Source organism: Chionomys nivalis, chromosome 19 (genome assembly GCF_950005125.1).
Source record: "Chionomys nivalis chromosome 19, mChiNiv1.1, whole genome shotgun sequence".
NCBI lineage: Eukaryota > Metazoa > Chordata > Mammalia > Rodentia > Cricetidae > Chionomys > Chionomys nivalis.
In genome coordinates, this window is record NC_080104.1 from 38,823,329 (window position 1) to 38,837,488 (window position 14,160).

A 14,160-nucleotide genomic window follows, 5' to 3' on the forward strand; every position below is an offset into this window, starting at 1 on the left:
TAAATTTTCCAAGTCATGGAAATCAAACAACTCATTACTGATGAAGAATAGACCAAAGAAGAAATCACAAAACTTCCTGGAGTTAAATTACAGTGAAAACACAACATAACAAAACCTCTGGGACACATTAAAAACCAGTCTTATGAGGGAAATTTAAAGAGTCTACATCAGAAATTAATTCAGCAAGAACATAAATAAATGGCTTAGTTATGCTGCTCAAAAATTTGGAAAAACAAGAACAAATCAAAACCCCCCCAAAGGCAAGAAATAATAAAAATCAGAGCAGAATTCAACAAAAGAAAAAAATAAAACAAAGAATCGACAAATCTAAGACATGGAACTTTAAAAATAAATAAATCTTTTCCAGGGTTCTTCCAAAGTTGATTGTGACCATTTCAATTTTCACTGACATCTCTGGAGAGACAGGATTTGGTACTGCTGGCCTGCTAGCTTGATGATGTCACCTTGGGCATTCATTTAGGCGGCACTCTATTTTCAATATTTAGAAAACATTGTCATTCTTTTTTTTTTTTTTTTTCACTGTTCAAGGTTTATTTGGTGTTTGCACTGGCATGACACTGGGTAGTTGGCTGCATCATCCATATGCAGATCTTCACTTTACACAATATTTCAATGTACACTACAGATACATAATACACAAAATAATATCCTTTAGAACAGTTATGCACAAGATATGCATAATGGATTTACACACTGGAGCCAGGTTATGACTAACTGGGAAACCATTGGCCTAGGCATGTCTGGTGAGGGTGCACAGCACAGACACAGCAGGTTCACAGGGTAACTGAAGCCTGCACACAGTTGGCAGTGTCACACCAACCAGGTACCACTACACAAGTACCACTTAGCATCAGGGTAGAGCTGTGGGAACACGACCGCCCTAACCACAGCTCAGATGAGGAGACAGTGTGTGGTCTCCATAGAAACCCTGCTGCAGCCTGGACAGTGAAGCGCTAGGACATCTGGAGACTTTTAGAACTGCAGCTCTTTCTGGATCCCCCAGAGCGTGTCTGCACTCTTCTTCAAGCGGGCCTCCTCTTCAGAAGTCAGAGTCACCTTCACAACATCTGAGATTCCATTTTGTCCCAGGACACAGGGGACACTGAGGAAGACATCATCCTTGATTCCATAGAGACCCTTAATCATGGTGGAAATGGGATGCACCCGCCTCAGATTCTTCATTATGCTCTCTGCCAAGTCGGCCACAGAGAGGCCAATGGCCCAGGACATATAACCCTTCAGTTTGATCACCTCATAGGCGCTGTCAACCACCTGCTTGTGAACCTCCTTCCACTGCTCCTTGTCTGCATCGGAGCCCAGTTCTGGGTTCAGATTCTTCAGGGAGACCCCAGCGACATTCACGCCACTCCACACAGGCACACTGGAGTCCCCGTGCTCCCCCAGGACCCATCCATGACAGCTCAGCGGGTGAACACCCAGCCTTTCTCCCATCAGGTAACGGAACCGAGCTGAGTCCAGATTGCAACCACTCCCGATGACTCGGTTTTTGGGGAAGCCACTTATCTTCCAGGCCACGTAGGTCAAGATATCCACTGGGTTGGAGACAATAAGCAGCTTGCAGTTTGGACTGTATTTCACCACGTTGGGAATGATGAACTTGAAGATGTTCACGTTGCGCTGGACCAGATTGAGCCGACTCTCTCCCTCTTGCTGACGGGCCCCCGCTGTGATGATAACCAGCTTGGAGTTTGCAGTCACGCTATAGTCTTTGACAGAGACAATTTTCGGTGTTCTAAGGAAAAGGCTGCCATGCTGGAGATCCATCATCTCTCCCTTTAGCTTGTCTTCCATGACATCAACAAGGGCAAGCTCATCCGCCAAGTCCTTCATTAGGATACTGATGGCACAAGCCATGCCAACAGCACCAACCCCAACAACCGTAATCTTGTTCTGGGGGGCCTGTTCTTCCTTAAGGAGATTCACAATCAGCTGGTCCTTGAGGGTTGCCATCTTGTCTGACTTTGAAGCTTTTGGGACCGCTAGTGCACGATGAGCAGCTTCGGGCGCACAGCAGCGTGATCTGGGTTCGGCGACAGAGGCTCCAGCACCAACATTGTCATTCTTGAGAAAGCCATTAGAATTAGTTATAGAAAGATTTATTAAATGTGTACTATGTGATTATAAGGATTTAAGAATGTTTTTGGTATTAATATTGACAGTAATATATATGTGAGATACAAATACATGCACATTTTGTCCAAGAAAAATATATATCTTAGCACAAATACTCAAGCAACAAAAGAGAGAAAGATATGGAATTATGATAAACTTGAAAGCTTCTACACTGTCCAGAAAAATAATAACAAAATTTAAAGGTACCCTATAGTGCAAGAAAATACTCACAATTTGCAGTATAAACCTGAGAGGAAAAAAACATATCTGACAGAAAATTCACAAATGAAAATTTATAAGAAAAATAGTGTAAAACCAGATTTGGTGGCCCAGAAATGCAATTGCAACATTTGGGAAAGGGAGACAAACTGTGACACTTATGGGACCCATTTTCAACAAACAAACTTGAGAAAATAAAAATAATTTTAAAACTGAAAGAAATACAAGCTAACAGAATAAAAACCAGTTATCTAGTTACAAAGTAGACCAACAAACTTAACACACATTTTTCCAAGAAATGTACAAAACGTCTAGCAGGTACGGGTAAAGGACCATAACTTTATTAATCACTGGGTAAATTTAAATTAAAAGGCATCATGGTCTTGACCTCTTTGCTCATATTCTCATTCCTCCCAACTCTCTAACTCAGTTTGGCATGCCTCAAGATATTCTGCTAAACAATTATTTCCTTTGTGGTGTTTGTAAATATTAAAAAGAAAGAATGACAGAAAGAAATAAGAAGGAAGATGAATGTGAAAATGAGTAAGAAGAAATTTCTTGATGAACAGTTGCTTGCCTTGAATTTGAAACTTCCAGAAAAAAAATGGGCATATGTCATTTCCTTCCACAGCATATAGCAGGCATGTGTTATATCACCAAAGATGCTTAGCAAACACTGCAGAGTCCCAGACTGTGGGGGCCACTTTTCTAAAAGTGGTCTGTACAGAGAGTTAAGGCACCCCATGCACTGGTAAGTAAATGGAGGCTTTCTTGATTTTTCTGATAAATCGGGTCACATTCTGCACTGAAAAAAAAATGAGATTCTAAATGAGTCAACCAGAAGAGGAACAGGACTGAAGTAAATCATTTGGGTGTGCAGTGAAACTGTCCTGTATGGAATTTCACCAAAACCCAAAGCTCATAATATGAGAGCAATTGGAATGGACCTGTTGAAATTAAAAATTTTAGAAATGAGAACATTGCAATGATAGGATGTGAACAATTCTGCATGCACATATCAGAATATAAGACAGTGATTGTAAATGTGACCCCAATCAAGTCCAGGCTCTAGACCATTGTCATACTGCCCTCTGGGAAACTGCCAATGATTTCACAGTTAAGTGTTACATGGAGTCTTTGATCTGGAGCTGTTCATTTCTCAAACCAGACATGCCCATAAAGATGTATGTATACAAACATAAATTTATTTTTAAAGTGCACAAATGGTGCTACAGAATTAATCTTCAACTTCTTCAAAGAGTCCCTTTTACTTTTAATAAGAATCTAATTACCAAATAAATTGGGCAGAGGAGATTTGCTGTGACAAGTTAAATTGCATGGCTGGTTTCCAAGAGTTAAAGCTGATTCTGCTTTCAGACAGGATTACCAACAGCTGCCTGTAAGAACTCTGCACACATCAGCATGGGAAAAAGCATGAACTGCTCCTTTTCATTTGATGAACCAACGCAAATGTACTGTTTATGGCTGCATATTTCAAACCTTGGTCAGTAGAGAAGCCCAAGTCTTGGCTCAAATATAAACATAGTCATCTATCAATCATAAAAAGCCACTACACTGCTCAGGATGTGGCTCCCTGTCTAAATTTACAAGCCTTTGCAGGGCCTCTGAGACTAATGGATGAATAAAATATTCCAGCCAACTAGTAAAGTAAGTAGTCTGTGTGATTGAAAAGTACTGTAGCTGACTACTCTGATTAATGAGGAGTAAATTACTGCTAATGCTTGTAATAAATGTCATGGGCTCTATTTCACTGAGTGGCAGCCAGGAATTTATACAGGCTCCAGTGGTTTAAGAGCCTCAGGTAAAACAATGACTGATTAATCATCAGGAAATATCACAAATCTGTCATAAATTTTTGGCTAGAAGCAAAAGACCCTTTCCGGACTCAACTTTCTGGGGATTCACTAACCCTTATCCAGCCCCAACATGAACCAGGGTAGATTGGAAGGTTTCTAAGATATGATTTTGCTTTCAGAACTCTTAAAATACGTTTGTGTTTAAAGAAACTTGTCTCTTATCAGGAAGGGTGGGTTTGTAAGTTGTGCTGATTCTTTGCAACTTTAGATGATATTCTTAATACCTTTTGCCAAGGGAAGGAGAGACAAAGCTGTGTGGTGTCGGTGAGTCATGGGCTCATATGTGGCTGAGATTTCTGGACAGGCAGGCAAAGGAACATGGTAGATCATAGAGTTCAGATACTCCTCAGCTTACTGGGTACACAGCTCAATAAATCCAGAATAATTGAAAATATCATGGAAGGCAAAAACACAGATTACAGCTAACCTACAGAACATCCAACCTCAGTATGCAGCACACTAGAGTGTTAACTGTTTCTCTGTACAGAGGAGAATCTGACTTACTGTGGAAAAAAAAAGAAAGAAAAAAACAGAAAATAAAACAGACAACAACAGCAAAAACATATCACTGCCACTTTCCAGCATCCTGAGATGCTGGAAATCTTAAAATATCTCTTCCTTCTCTTCAGCAATGTTCCGCTAAGTCTTGGGTGGTGAGTGAGGGTAAAACTGTGATATAAATGTTGCCATTAGAGCTAAGCACAGTCACCCTTCCAGACTGCTGATAGTCTGTATTAGCTTTCATCCACTCCATGAAGAATCTTCTCAGTTGAGAGGCGAGAGTTGTATGAGGATAGGTATTTAAAAGGCAATTTGATACTATGCTTATTTAGCAATATAACACTAGTAGGTCTTATGATATATATATATATATCTCATAAGGACTTTGCTAAGAACTGGGATATACATATATAACACTAGTAGGACTTATGACATACATATGTGTATGTATATCATCAGGAAATATCACAAATCTGGGATATATATAACACTAGTAGGACTTATGACAGTATCCCCTGGAAGAAGGTACCCAAGGCTTGGTCTGGAAGATCAATAAATAGAAATAATATCCAAATGTCCATGAATACTAACTTTTGATTACTCCAGTCTGGATAATCCAGAGCTATTGATCAAGACAAAGTCAAAAGCATCAATAATTCATCTGCCAATGAGGTGATTCAAAAAGGAAAATAAAACAAACAATTTTAGATAAAAATCAGTGTTATTTGGCCCATGGACAAGCACTCTAATTGGATGGTCAATATAAAGTGGTTAGCCCTGAAATCATAGACTCACAAGCAAAATTAAATGGACTCAGTAGGTGGTATTTATAGATTTGTGTGTGTTTGCATGCAGTAATAATTGAAACAAAAAAGATCAAGGATTTAAGAAGTGAAAAGTTTGGGGCCATTGAAAAGGCTATAGAGAGGGAATGTGGGAGGGGTGGGAGTAAAAATAGAAGAGGAAATAATGTAATTATCTTACTACAAATATTTTTATTTTTATTTAAAAATCAGTATTATCAATATAATAAAACTGGGACAAAAATGGCAAAGGACACATTCAAGGTAGCCAAAGAAAGCCCTTCTGAGGAAATACCTTTGGGTGAGATATCACAGTAGAGACAAGTCATGGGACAATGGAAGCAAAGAGCAGGCTGGGCCCAAGTCCCAAGGTGAACAGGACCAACTGGAAAAGTCACTATAGAGAGACAAGGGCAGAGCAGGCAGTTCAGCAAAGCAAAGGACAAGAAGAACTGGAGAGAAAGTAAAGGCAGGTATACCTGTCACAGTGAGGAACAGGAAGGAAAACTGAGACCTAGAACAGAAGAAAGAAGATTAGAGAAGACAATTTCCAGGCCTCCCAACCTTCCAGATGTGCGGAGAAGACAAGTATAGTGGCCAGAGTTGAGAGATGCTCACTAACCTTTGATTTCAGTCTTAAATGCTGTGAAAAAAAAAATAAGAACTATTTTTGGTTTCTACAGCTCTTATACTTTCAGTAATTTAATGAAATTTACAATGAGATCTTGCTGAGATAAGGAAATCACACCCACCAGAGATGTGATACAGTGATGGGGTTCTAAAACTCTTCTCAGTTCCTCCTTCTGCTTCCCTTTAACGTTGTAGAGACTTACATATTTGTAATCATTTGCCTTAAAAACTTCTGCCAAATTACATAGCTAGAATTTATTCTGATCCCTAAGAGAATGCTCATGTTTACAAATGAGGTGAATTTCTTATTCCTTGAATTTAGCTCCTTGCCTTCCAAGGTGTTGACCTGAAGTTACAGTGAATACCAAGAGGGAAGAGAATACTGAAACAATACTGGAAAGCGCGCCTGATGTGTCCACTCTTTGCCTAAGTGAGGCTGTTGTTTTCCAACCTTCCTTTGTTGGTTTCCATTTAGTTTGTACACTTACTGCAAGAACAGTCATCTCATTACGGTCTCTCATTTTTACAAAACAGAAAGGTGGATGCCAGGGAGTCAATGATTACTTGGTGTTTAACTGCCAGGCAGTAACAGAGTAAAGTAGAACTGAGAAGACTCCAAACCCATCGATCTAAACTCTTCAGCTACAGTAAATAACCAGCGTCTCTAGAGCAGATAACCTAGGCAGTCAGAGGTGTGACAGGAGACAGGGCAGCCAGATGGCAAGGTGGCAGTCTGCACATTCTGGAAACAATAGCTTCCTGCAGAGGACCTCTGGGTAGGAAAAAATAAATGGGGAAGCATTGCAGGTGAGCCTTATAGATGCAATGATGGATTGATATGTGAGGTGATATCTGGCATACCATAATCCAGAAAAACATTTCTTCATTATAACCCACTCCTCAAACCAGTTCTGCCTATGGTCAATATGTAGACTTCAAGTCTAGGCCAGTTGTGTGCCTGCCAGAGGCAAAAAGAAATGCAGATGAAGTCACAGGGAACATTTTTCTTATTTTTAGTACAACTTTTAATAATGGCTAGTAATCTAAAACATTACAAATAAAAGAGATACAAAATGTATTAGGAAAAAGACTATGATACCCATCTTTCTGAGTTGAAATCTAAGTAGTCAGCATACCTTCTGACTTTAAAAGTTACTGTGAGCTTCTCTCTCAGGCCTCAAAGTGGTGACTGTTCCTTCTCCCAGGGAATACTCAAAGGTCTGAGGGCAGAGTAGCATTGAGAAAAAGGATATTAACTAAAATATCAATTTACAAAACCCATGGCAGCTGCTGTGAAATACCCTGACCCATGCATTATATTCTAAATCACAGTTCATAATGAATCATGTTGATCTCAAAATTGCAAAACTATAAATTCAAGAACCCATGAATTATTTTTAAGCCTATACTGAAAACTAGCTTTCTGCATTGACTTAAAAATCTCCTGCGGAGACATGTCAATTTTGACATTTCATAACAGCCTTCACAGAAAGCTTTCAACTTCAAGTCTGACAGCAAATCTGTCAACCATCGCTCGGCATCATGGCTAGAAAAAGTCACGAGGCTGAAAGGGGTACTTTAGGCATCAGTGGCAAAGAAGCATGATTGTTTTCACTTTTAGGTCTTCTTTTAAGGTTTCTAAAGGCATCTTCAATAATTATGAGGTCAATTAGAAGGGTATGTTTTGAGTAACTATATCCCAAGTATTTAAAACTGCATATATGATGGTGTCTTAGTTAGGGTGTCTATTGCCATATTATCATCATGGTCTGCTGACATACCATGACTAGAGCACGTCTTATAAGGAAAAACATCTAATTGAGGTGTTGGCTTACAGTTTTAGAAGATTAGTCCATTATCATCATGGTGAGGAGCATAGGAACATTTAGGCAGACATGGTGCTGGCTACATCTCAATCAGAAGGCAACAAGAAGAAGACTGAAGCATTAGGCATGGCCTGGGCATGTATGAGACCTCAAAGTCCAACTCTGAAGTGACATACTTCCTCCAACATGGCCATATCTATTCCAACAAAACCACACCTTCTAGTAGTAATACTCCCTATGAGCTTATGGGGGACCAGTTACATTCAAACCACCACAGATGGGGAACATTTAAGTTATTCAAAAATCCAAACCATTGATACATAGTGAAAACTGCAGCCACTATACACTATTGCATACTGTATACTGTGAAGAACTAGGAAATTGCTATCACATACAAAGTGATTATCTTCTGTGTTTCTTTGCTTTCTATCGCTATGTTGAACACCATGACCAAAAGCAACTCAAGGAAGAACAGGTTGATCTGGTTTACTCACTGCAATCATAGCCCATCACGGGAGGAAGTAGAGCAGGAACTCAAACAGAAGAAAAGGTGGGAACCATGAAGTAGAACTGCTTGTTGGTTTCCTAAGCCTGCTTTCTTTTGCAGTCAAAGACCACCAGACTATTGATAATCAACCAAGAAAATGGTGCGCAGACATGCTGACAGACCAATCTGATGGAGGCAATTCTTCAGTTGAGTTTGGCTCTTCCTAGGTGGCTCCAAATTGTGTGAAATGCCAAAAGTAACCAAGAACATCTACTATGGGAAGTCTCACTGATGATCAATTAAGAAAATGGTGCAAAGGCCTGCCAACAGGCCAATCTAATGGGGGCAATTCCTTAATTGAGGTTTGCTCTTCCCAGGTGACTCTAACTAAATGCATCTACTACTATGGGAAGTCTAACTAAGATTCTCCTCCATTCAATGGCCTTCTCACTTTGCAACTTACTCGATCTTCCAAATAATATATTGTTTTAAAATAAATTATTTCTTCAAAAGTCTCACAAAGGAAGGCTTGCTTTTATTTATGAAAAAGATAACTGGAGAAAGACTATTGGCAAATATAATGCTTTAGGCATAGTACACTTAAAATCCAGCCTCTGAGCACCGGGCCTTTCATAGACATGACTGTAATACAAGTTCTTTGATAAAAATGAAGGTAAAGACACTCTCTATTTGTGCAATGAGAAGATCATCTCCAGTTGCTTTGTAGAGAAATAGTATGGCATGGAGGTAAGGAAACCCACGAAGACAGGGCTGTGATAGACTGATAACTGCTGATAAGGGCTGTGATTCTGCTGGTGGCACTGGAGATGTAGCAAATGCTAGAATTAGTGAATATTTAAAGACAAGATCGTAAAATTTGTAACATAGACTAGGAAAGTGAGAGAGGGAGGGTGTCAGATTTGGGATTTTGGAATCTTGGAACACGGTGATACTTATTATTATTGGTAGAACTGTTGGGAGAGAGCCAGATTCGTGGAGGAGTTGTGTTTTAAGAGGTATCCACATGACCTACTATATAAATAGCAGGCTTAAGTAAAAGATTTGTAATTAATGGAAGTTTCAGAGTGGAAGTCTGGGACAAGGACATTATCAACATGTAAAAATGACCTTTTGGGCCCACTATAGATGACTATAAAAATATCTATGCATTAAAATAACAAGACCAGAGATGAGCCATGAAAACTCTATGATGTAGCTAGTAGTGTAGGCTCAGCAAAAGTGACATTAAATTAAATTCAGGGGTCCCTGAATTAGCAAGAAAACTGTGAATTAAAGGAGGAACTGGTAACCTCTTGGATGGTAGCAAATAGTCAAAACTTGGTGAGTAGTAAATAGCTATCTACTGTACCATGCAAATAAAGTTGGCACCGGATATTTCCATAGAAAAGAAGGAGCAGATGTCCAATTGTATTAGCCTTGTCAGTCACGAACCAATGGCCTCTGGATTTCTGCAGGGTCATCTTGGTTGTGAAATTTTCACTTACTAACACTTTCTATGAGTCTAGACTCTTTCCACCGGGTTAATACTTCTAAGGTGAGTAGGACATTTTACATGAAAAGGTAACCAATTGGTATTTTTAGGAATAGAATTTTCTTATCTCTCAAGCACTATTACATCCCATACTTACACACCAGTAGCCTGCATGTGCTAGTCTTTCTTACACTACACACTATGTGAAATCTGTTCCCATAGAACTTTGTTTACTCTCCTTGGAGAAGTGCACAAAGAATGCCACAGGCAAGATGTTTCTTCCCCTCCTTCAACAATGAAGCTTAGGGATGCTCAAAGGCACTATGCAAACAATCCCCACTTGGCTGTGAGACTTTCTGTATCCTACACACATCTGGTGGAAGTGATGAGAGACACTGTGTACATTTGCCATCGATTCTCTGTTCCTGCCTTGAACTCTGAGCTATCTGGAATAAAAGCTGCGCAGATTGCCAGTCAAGGCACTGTGGAGCAGCATTGCCTGAGGCAGTGGTTCTCAAGCTTCCTGATGCTGCAACACTTTAATACAGTTGCTCATGTTGTGATGATGCCCAGCCATAAAATTGTTTTTATTGCAACTTCATAGCTCTGATTTTGCTACTGTTATGAGTTGTAGTGTAAATATCTATATTTTTTGATGTTCTTAGGCAATCCCTGTGATTCACCCCCCCCAAGGGCTTGCCACCCAAAGATTGAGAATGTCAACCTAAAGTCACCTAGTTCTAGTGCACCTAAAATTTGACTACAGTTCCTTAAACCAGTCACTAGCAGTTCTCCATACCCATTTTGCTACAACAGCATCTTAGTATGGAGCTGTGTAACACAGGCTAAAATAATATGACAAGTTCAATTCTTTGTTTTTCTTTCTCTTTTGACTATTGTTTGAGAAATATAGTGCATGTGAGTCATTTTAATTAAATCCACATTCCATTCCTCACTACCCCTCCCCTACCCATGTTTCACCACTTTTCCTTCTCAATTTTAAGCGCTCCTTTAAAAAACAAAACAAAAAACAAACAAACCAAAACGTACTTAGTTCACATATGGCTTCCTGTTGGTTCTTTTTTTTTTTTTTTTTTTTTTTTTTTTTTTTTTTTTTTTTACTTATTTATTTATTTTTATTCTTTTTTAATTAAAATTTCCACCTGCTCCCCATTTCCCATTTCCCTCCCATCCTCCCAAATATTACCCTCCCCCCACTTCCCTCCCCCTATCCCCACTCCTCTTCTCCTCCCCCCACTCCATTCCCCCTCCCTCTCGATACTGAAGAGCAGTCCAAATTCCCTGCCCTGCGGGAAGACCAAGGTCCTTCTATCTACGTCCAGAAAGGTGAGCGTCCAAACAGGCTAAGCTCCCACAAAGCCAGTTCATGTATTAGGATCGAAACCTAGTGCCATTGTCCTTGGCTTCTCATCAGTCTTCATTGACCGCCATGTTCAGAGAGTCCGGAATCAACCCATGCTTATTCAGTCCCAGACCAGCTGGCCTTGGTGGGCTCCCAATAAATCAGTTCCACTGTCACAGTGGGTGGGTGCATCCCTCGTGGTCCTGATTTTTTGCTCATGTTCTCCCTCCTTCTGCTCCTCATTGAGTGTCAAACCATTCACTAGAGCACAGAGATTATGTCTCTGGTTAAAACTGGCTATCCCATCTCACTGCAGGCATCAGTTTCCAACGGGATCTTAGCTAGGAGTGAGCTCCATAAGCCCCTCCCTCATGCATGCTAAGATTCTGGCTGGCTTGATTTTGTGCATGCGGTCTTGTGATTTTGTGCATGTACCCATGCTCTCATGTCTGGCAAAAAGTAGTTCACTGCAAGTGTTCCCAAACACTGCCTTAGACTTCTAGTTTCACCAGTAAGGGACATCACTGTTGCTCTCTGATTCTCACTCTAATAACTAAAACCCTGAGCACAGTGAAGAGATGAAGAGAAACTAGCAGGCAAAGAGCAGAAAAGATGGGCAGCTGGGGAGCCCTGAGTACTTAAGGAACAGCATGGAGAATTCCTCCCATGTGCTGCTGATTAAAGGGCCGGGCAGTGGTGGCGCACGCCTTTAATCACAGTACTTGGGAGGCAGAGGCAGGCAGTTCTCTGTAATTTAGAGGCCAGCCTGGTCTATGAGAGCTAGCTCCAGGACAGGCCCCAAAGCTACAGAGAAATCTTGTCTTGAAAAACAAACCAACAAACAAAACAAACAACAAAACAGAACAAAAAGAAACAAAACAATAAAAAGAATCAAGAAATCTAAAAGATAAACAAGATAAAAAAATCATTAGACCCTTGGCCCAATTAGCAAAAAGAAAGAGAGGATGACTCAAATTTAACAAAAACAAAAGTAAGAGTACTTGGAAAAGTAGATATCCACATGTAGAATAATGAAGTAAAATTTGTAATATTTGGTGTTTGGATAGAATATTCTATAGAGATTTGTTAATTACATTTGGTGCATGTTGTAATATATAATGTTCATTTTTCAATGCTTCTTTTTTGTCTAGATGTTCTGTCTACTGAAGAACATGGGTATTGAAATCATGAAATTAGGTGCAACAGAGTTTGGTGCATATATTTTTAGTAATGTATGCCTGCTTCCTGGTACCAATTGATTGGGGTAATTTTGTGCACCCTTTCACTCTGGTGTGTGTTTTTCTTTGAAACTAAGATGTGTTTTTTATAGGCCAATGACAAATAAGTCCTTTATCCGTTCATCCAACTTGCATTTTAATTAGAAAATTGAGACTATTAATATTGAAAAGTATCTTTGAAAGGTATGTGTTGATTATAGCAGTTGTGTTGTTGATTTTTGGTGCTGTTTGTGTTATCATTTGTACTTTGTGTTTCAGTTACTATAGCTTCATTGGTTTTTGTGACCTTCTACAGTCTTTTCTTGGCTATTCTAATTCTTTCCACAATGCGGATCTTATCACTGGGCACATATGTCTAGGTTAGCCATCATGGTCATTTAGACTCCCCTGGCTTTCTGAATTTTCATTTAGAAATCAGATGTCACTCTGATCATATGTCCTGGCAATTTACTTTCATGGTCTTTAAAACTTAATAAATAATCTGCGTGCTTTTTGTGTCTGTATGGATCTATCTTTCCTTAGTTTGGGAAGCTTTTCTTCTGTGATATTGTTGAAGAGCTGTTCTATGTCATTGACCTGAGATTGCTCTCCCTAATTTCTTTCTATCATTAGAAGGTTTTGTCTTTTCACTATGACTTACAATTCATGTATGCTCTTTTTTGTGCTTTTTAATTTAATATTTTAGCTTGATTTGCTGAATTCTGTACTTTATCTTAGTCTCCTAAAATTCTATATTCTGATTCACTTGTTCCACCTGTGAAGTCTTTCTTAAATTTTCTAGCTGGGTTATTGGGCTTTTCAATTCTGTCAGAATTCTCCTCAAATTTTCTATATTTTTATTGATTGCCATTTTCAAATCCTGGATTGCCTTCACCATTCAGGGATTTATTTAAGTTCATGGAGCTGTCTCTTTATGTCTTCAAATCATTTGAATTCTTCTTTGAAGTTTCTGATTCTTTTAAACTTTTATTAAGGAATTCATCTAGCTAATTCTCAGTGGTAAATATTTTTATTATATTAGTAGATTTGGAAGGAAAATGCCCTCTTGCTCTTTTATATAGTTTACGATTGAGGGATGAGATCTTAGCATATGTATTTTTTTGTTAGTTCTGTGGGTGATATGGACAGATCAGGTGGGAACAGAATATAAAATGTGCTGACCGTATTAAGCCTAAAGATTGAAAATGTGTTATGTAGACTGAAGTCTCTTAGGTATGGAGGACTTGACAGGAGTGCCAGATGGGCATTCTGATCCAAGTCTGGAGCTTAGGGTTGATCCAGGGATTAGTGATGCTACCTGGAAAGAAGGATCAGTCAGATTCACCCTTTCATGTGTGCAAAAACTGGCTTGCTGGAAAGGATGGGTATGGTACGAGGTTGGCCTGTAGGTTATAGTTAGTTAAAGTGTTATCCTGGCCATGTAAGCAAGAGTAACCAGACTAGGTTAGAGCACTGATATGAGCCTGGGCTAAATCTGGGAGTTGAGTAAGAAATGTAAGAGTATAGGTAGACTTTCCACTGTAGACCCTGAAGAAGGGTGTCCAGGGTCTGCACAGATGGTTTGCAATAT

At 39.4% G+C, this 14,160-nt stretch overlaps 1 protein-coding gene across 1 annotated transcript; it reads right to left on the reverse strand.

The window, feature by feature from the left end:
- Positions 1 to 542: 542 nt before the first annotated feature.
- On the reverse strand, positions 543 to 2,083 carry LOC130861849 (L-lactate dehydrogenase A chain-like). The gene has a single exon (XM_057751101.1). It carries the CDS (start codon positions 1,990 to 1,992, stop codon positions 994 to 996), a length of 999 nt encoding a protein of 332 aa, XP_057607084.1. The 5' UTR covers positions 1,993 to 2,083; the 3' UTR covers positions 543 to 993.
- Between the last annotated feature and the right edge of the window lie 12,077 nt (positions 2,084 to 14,160).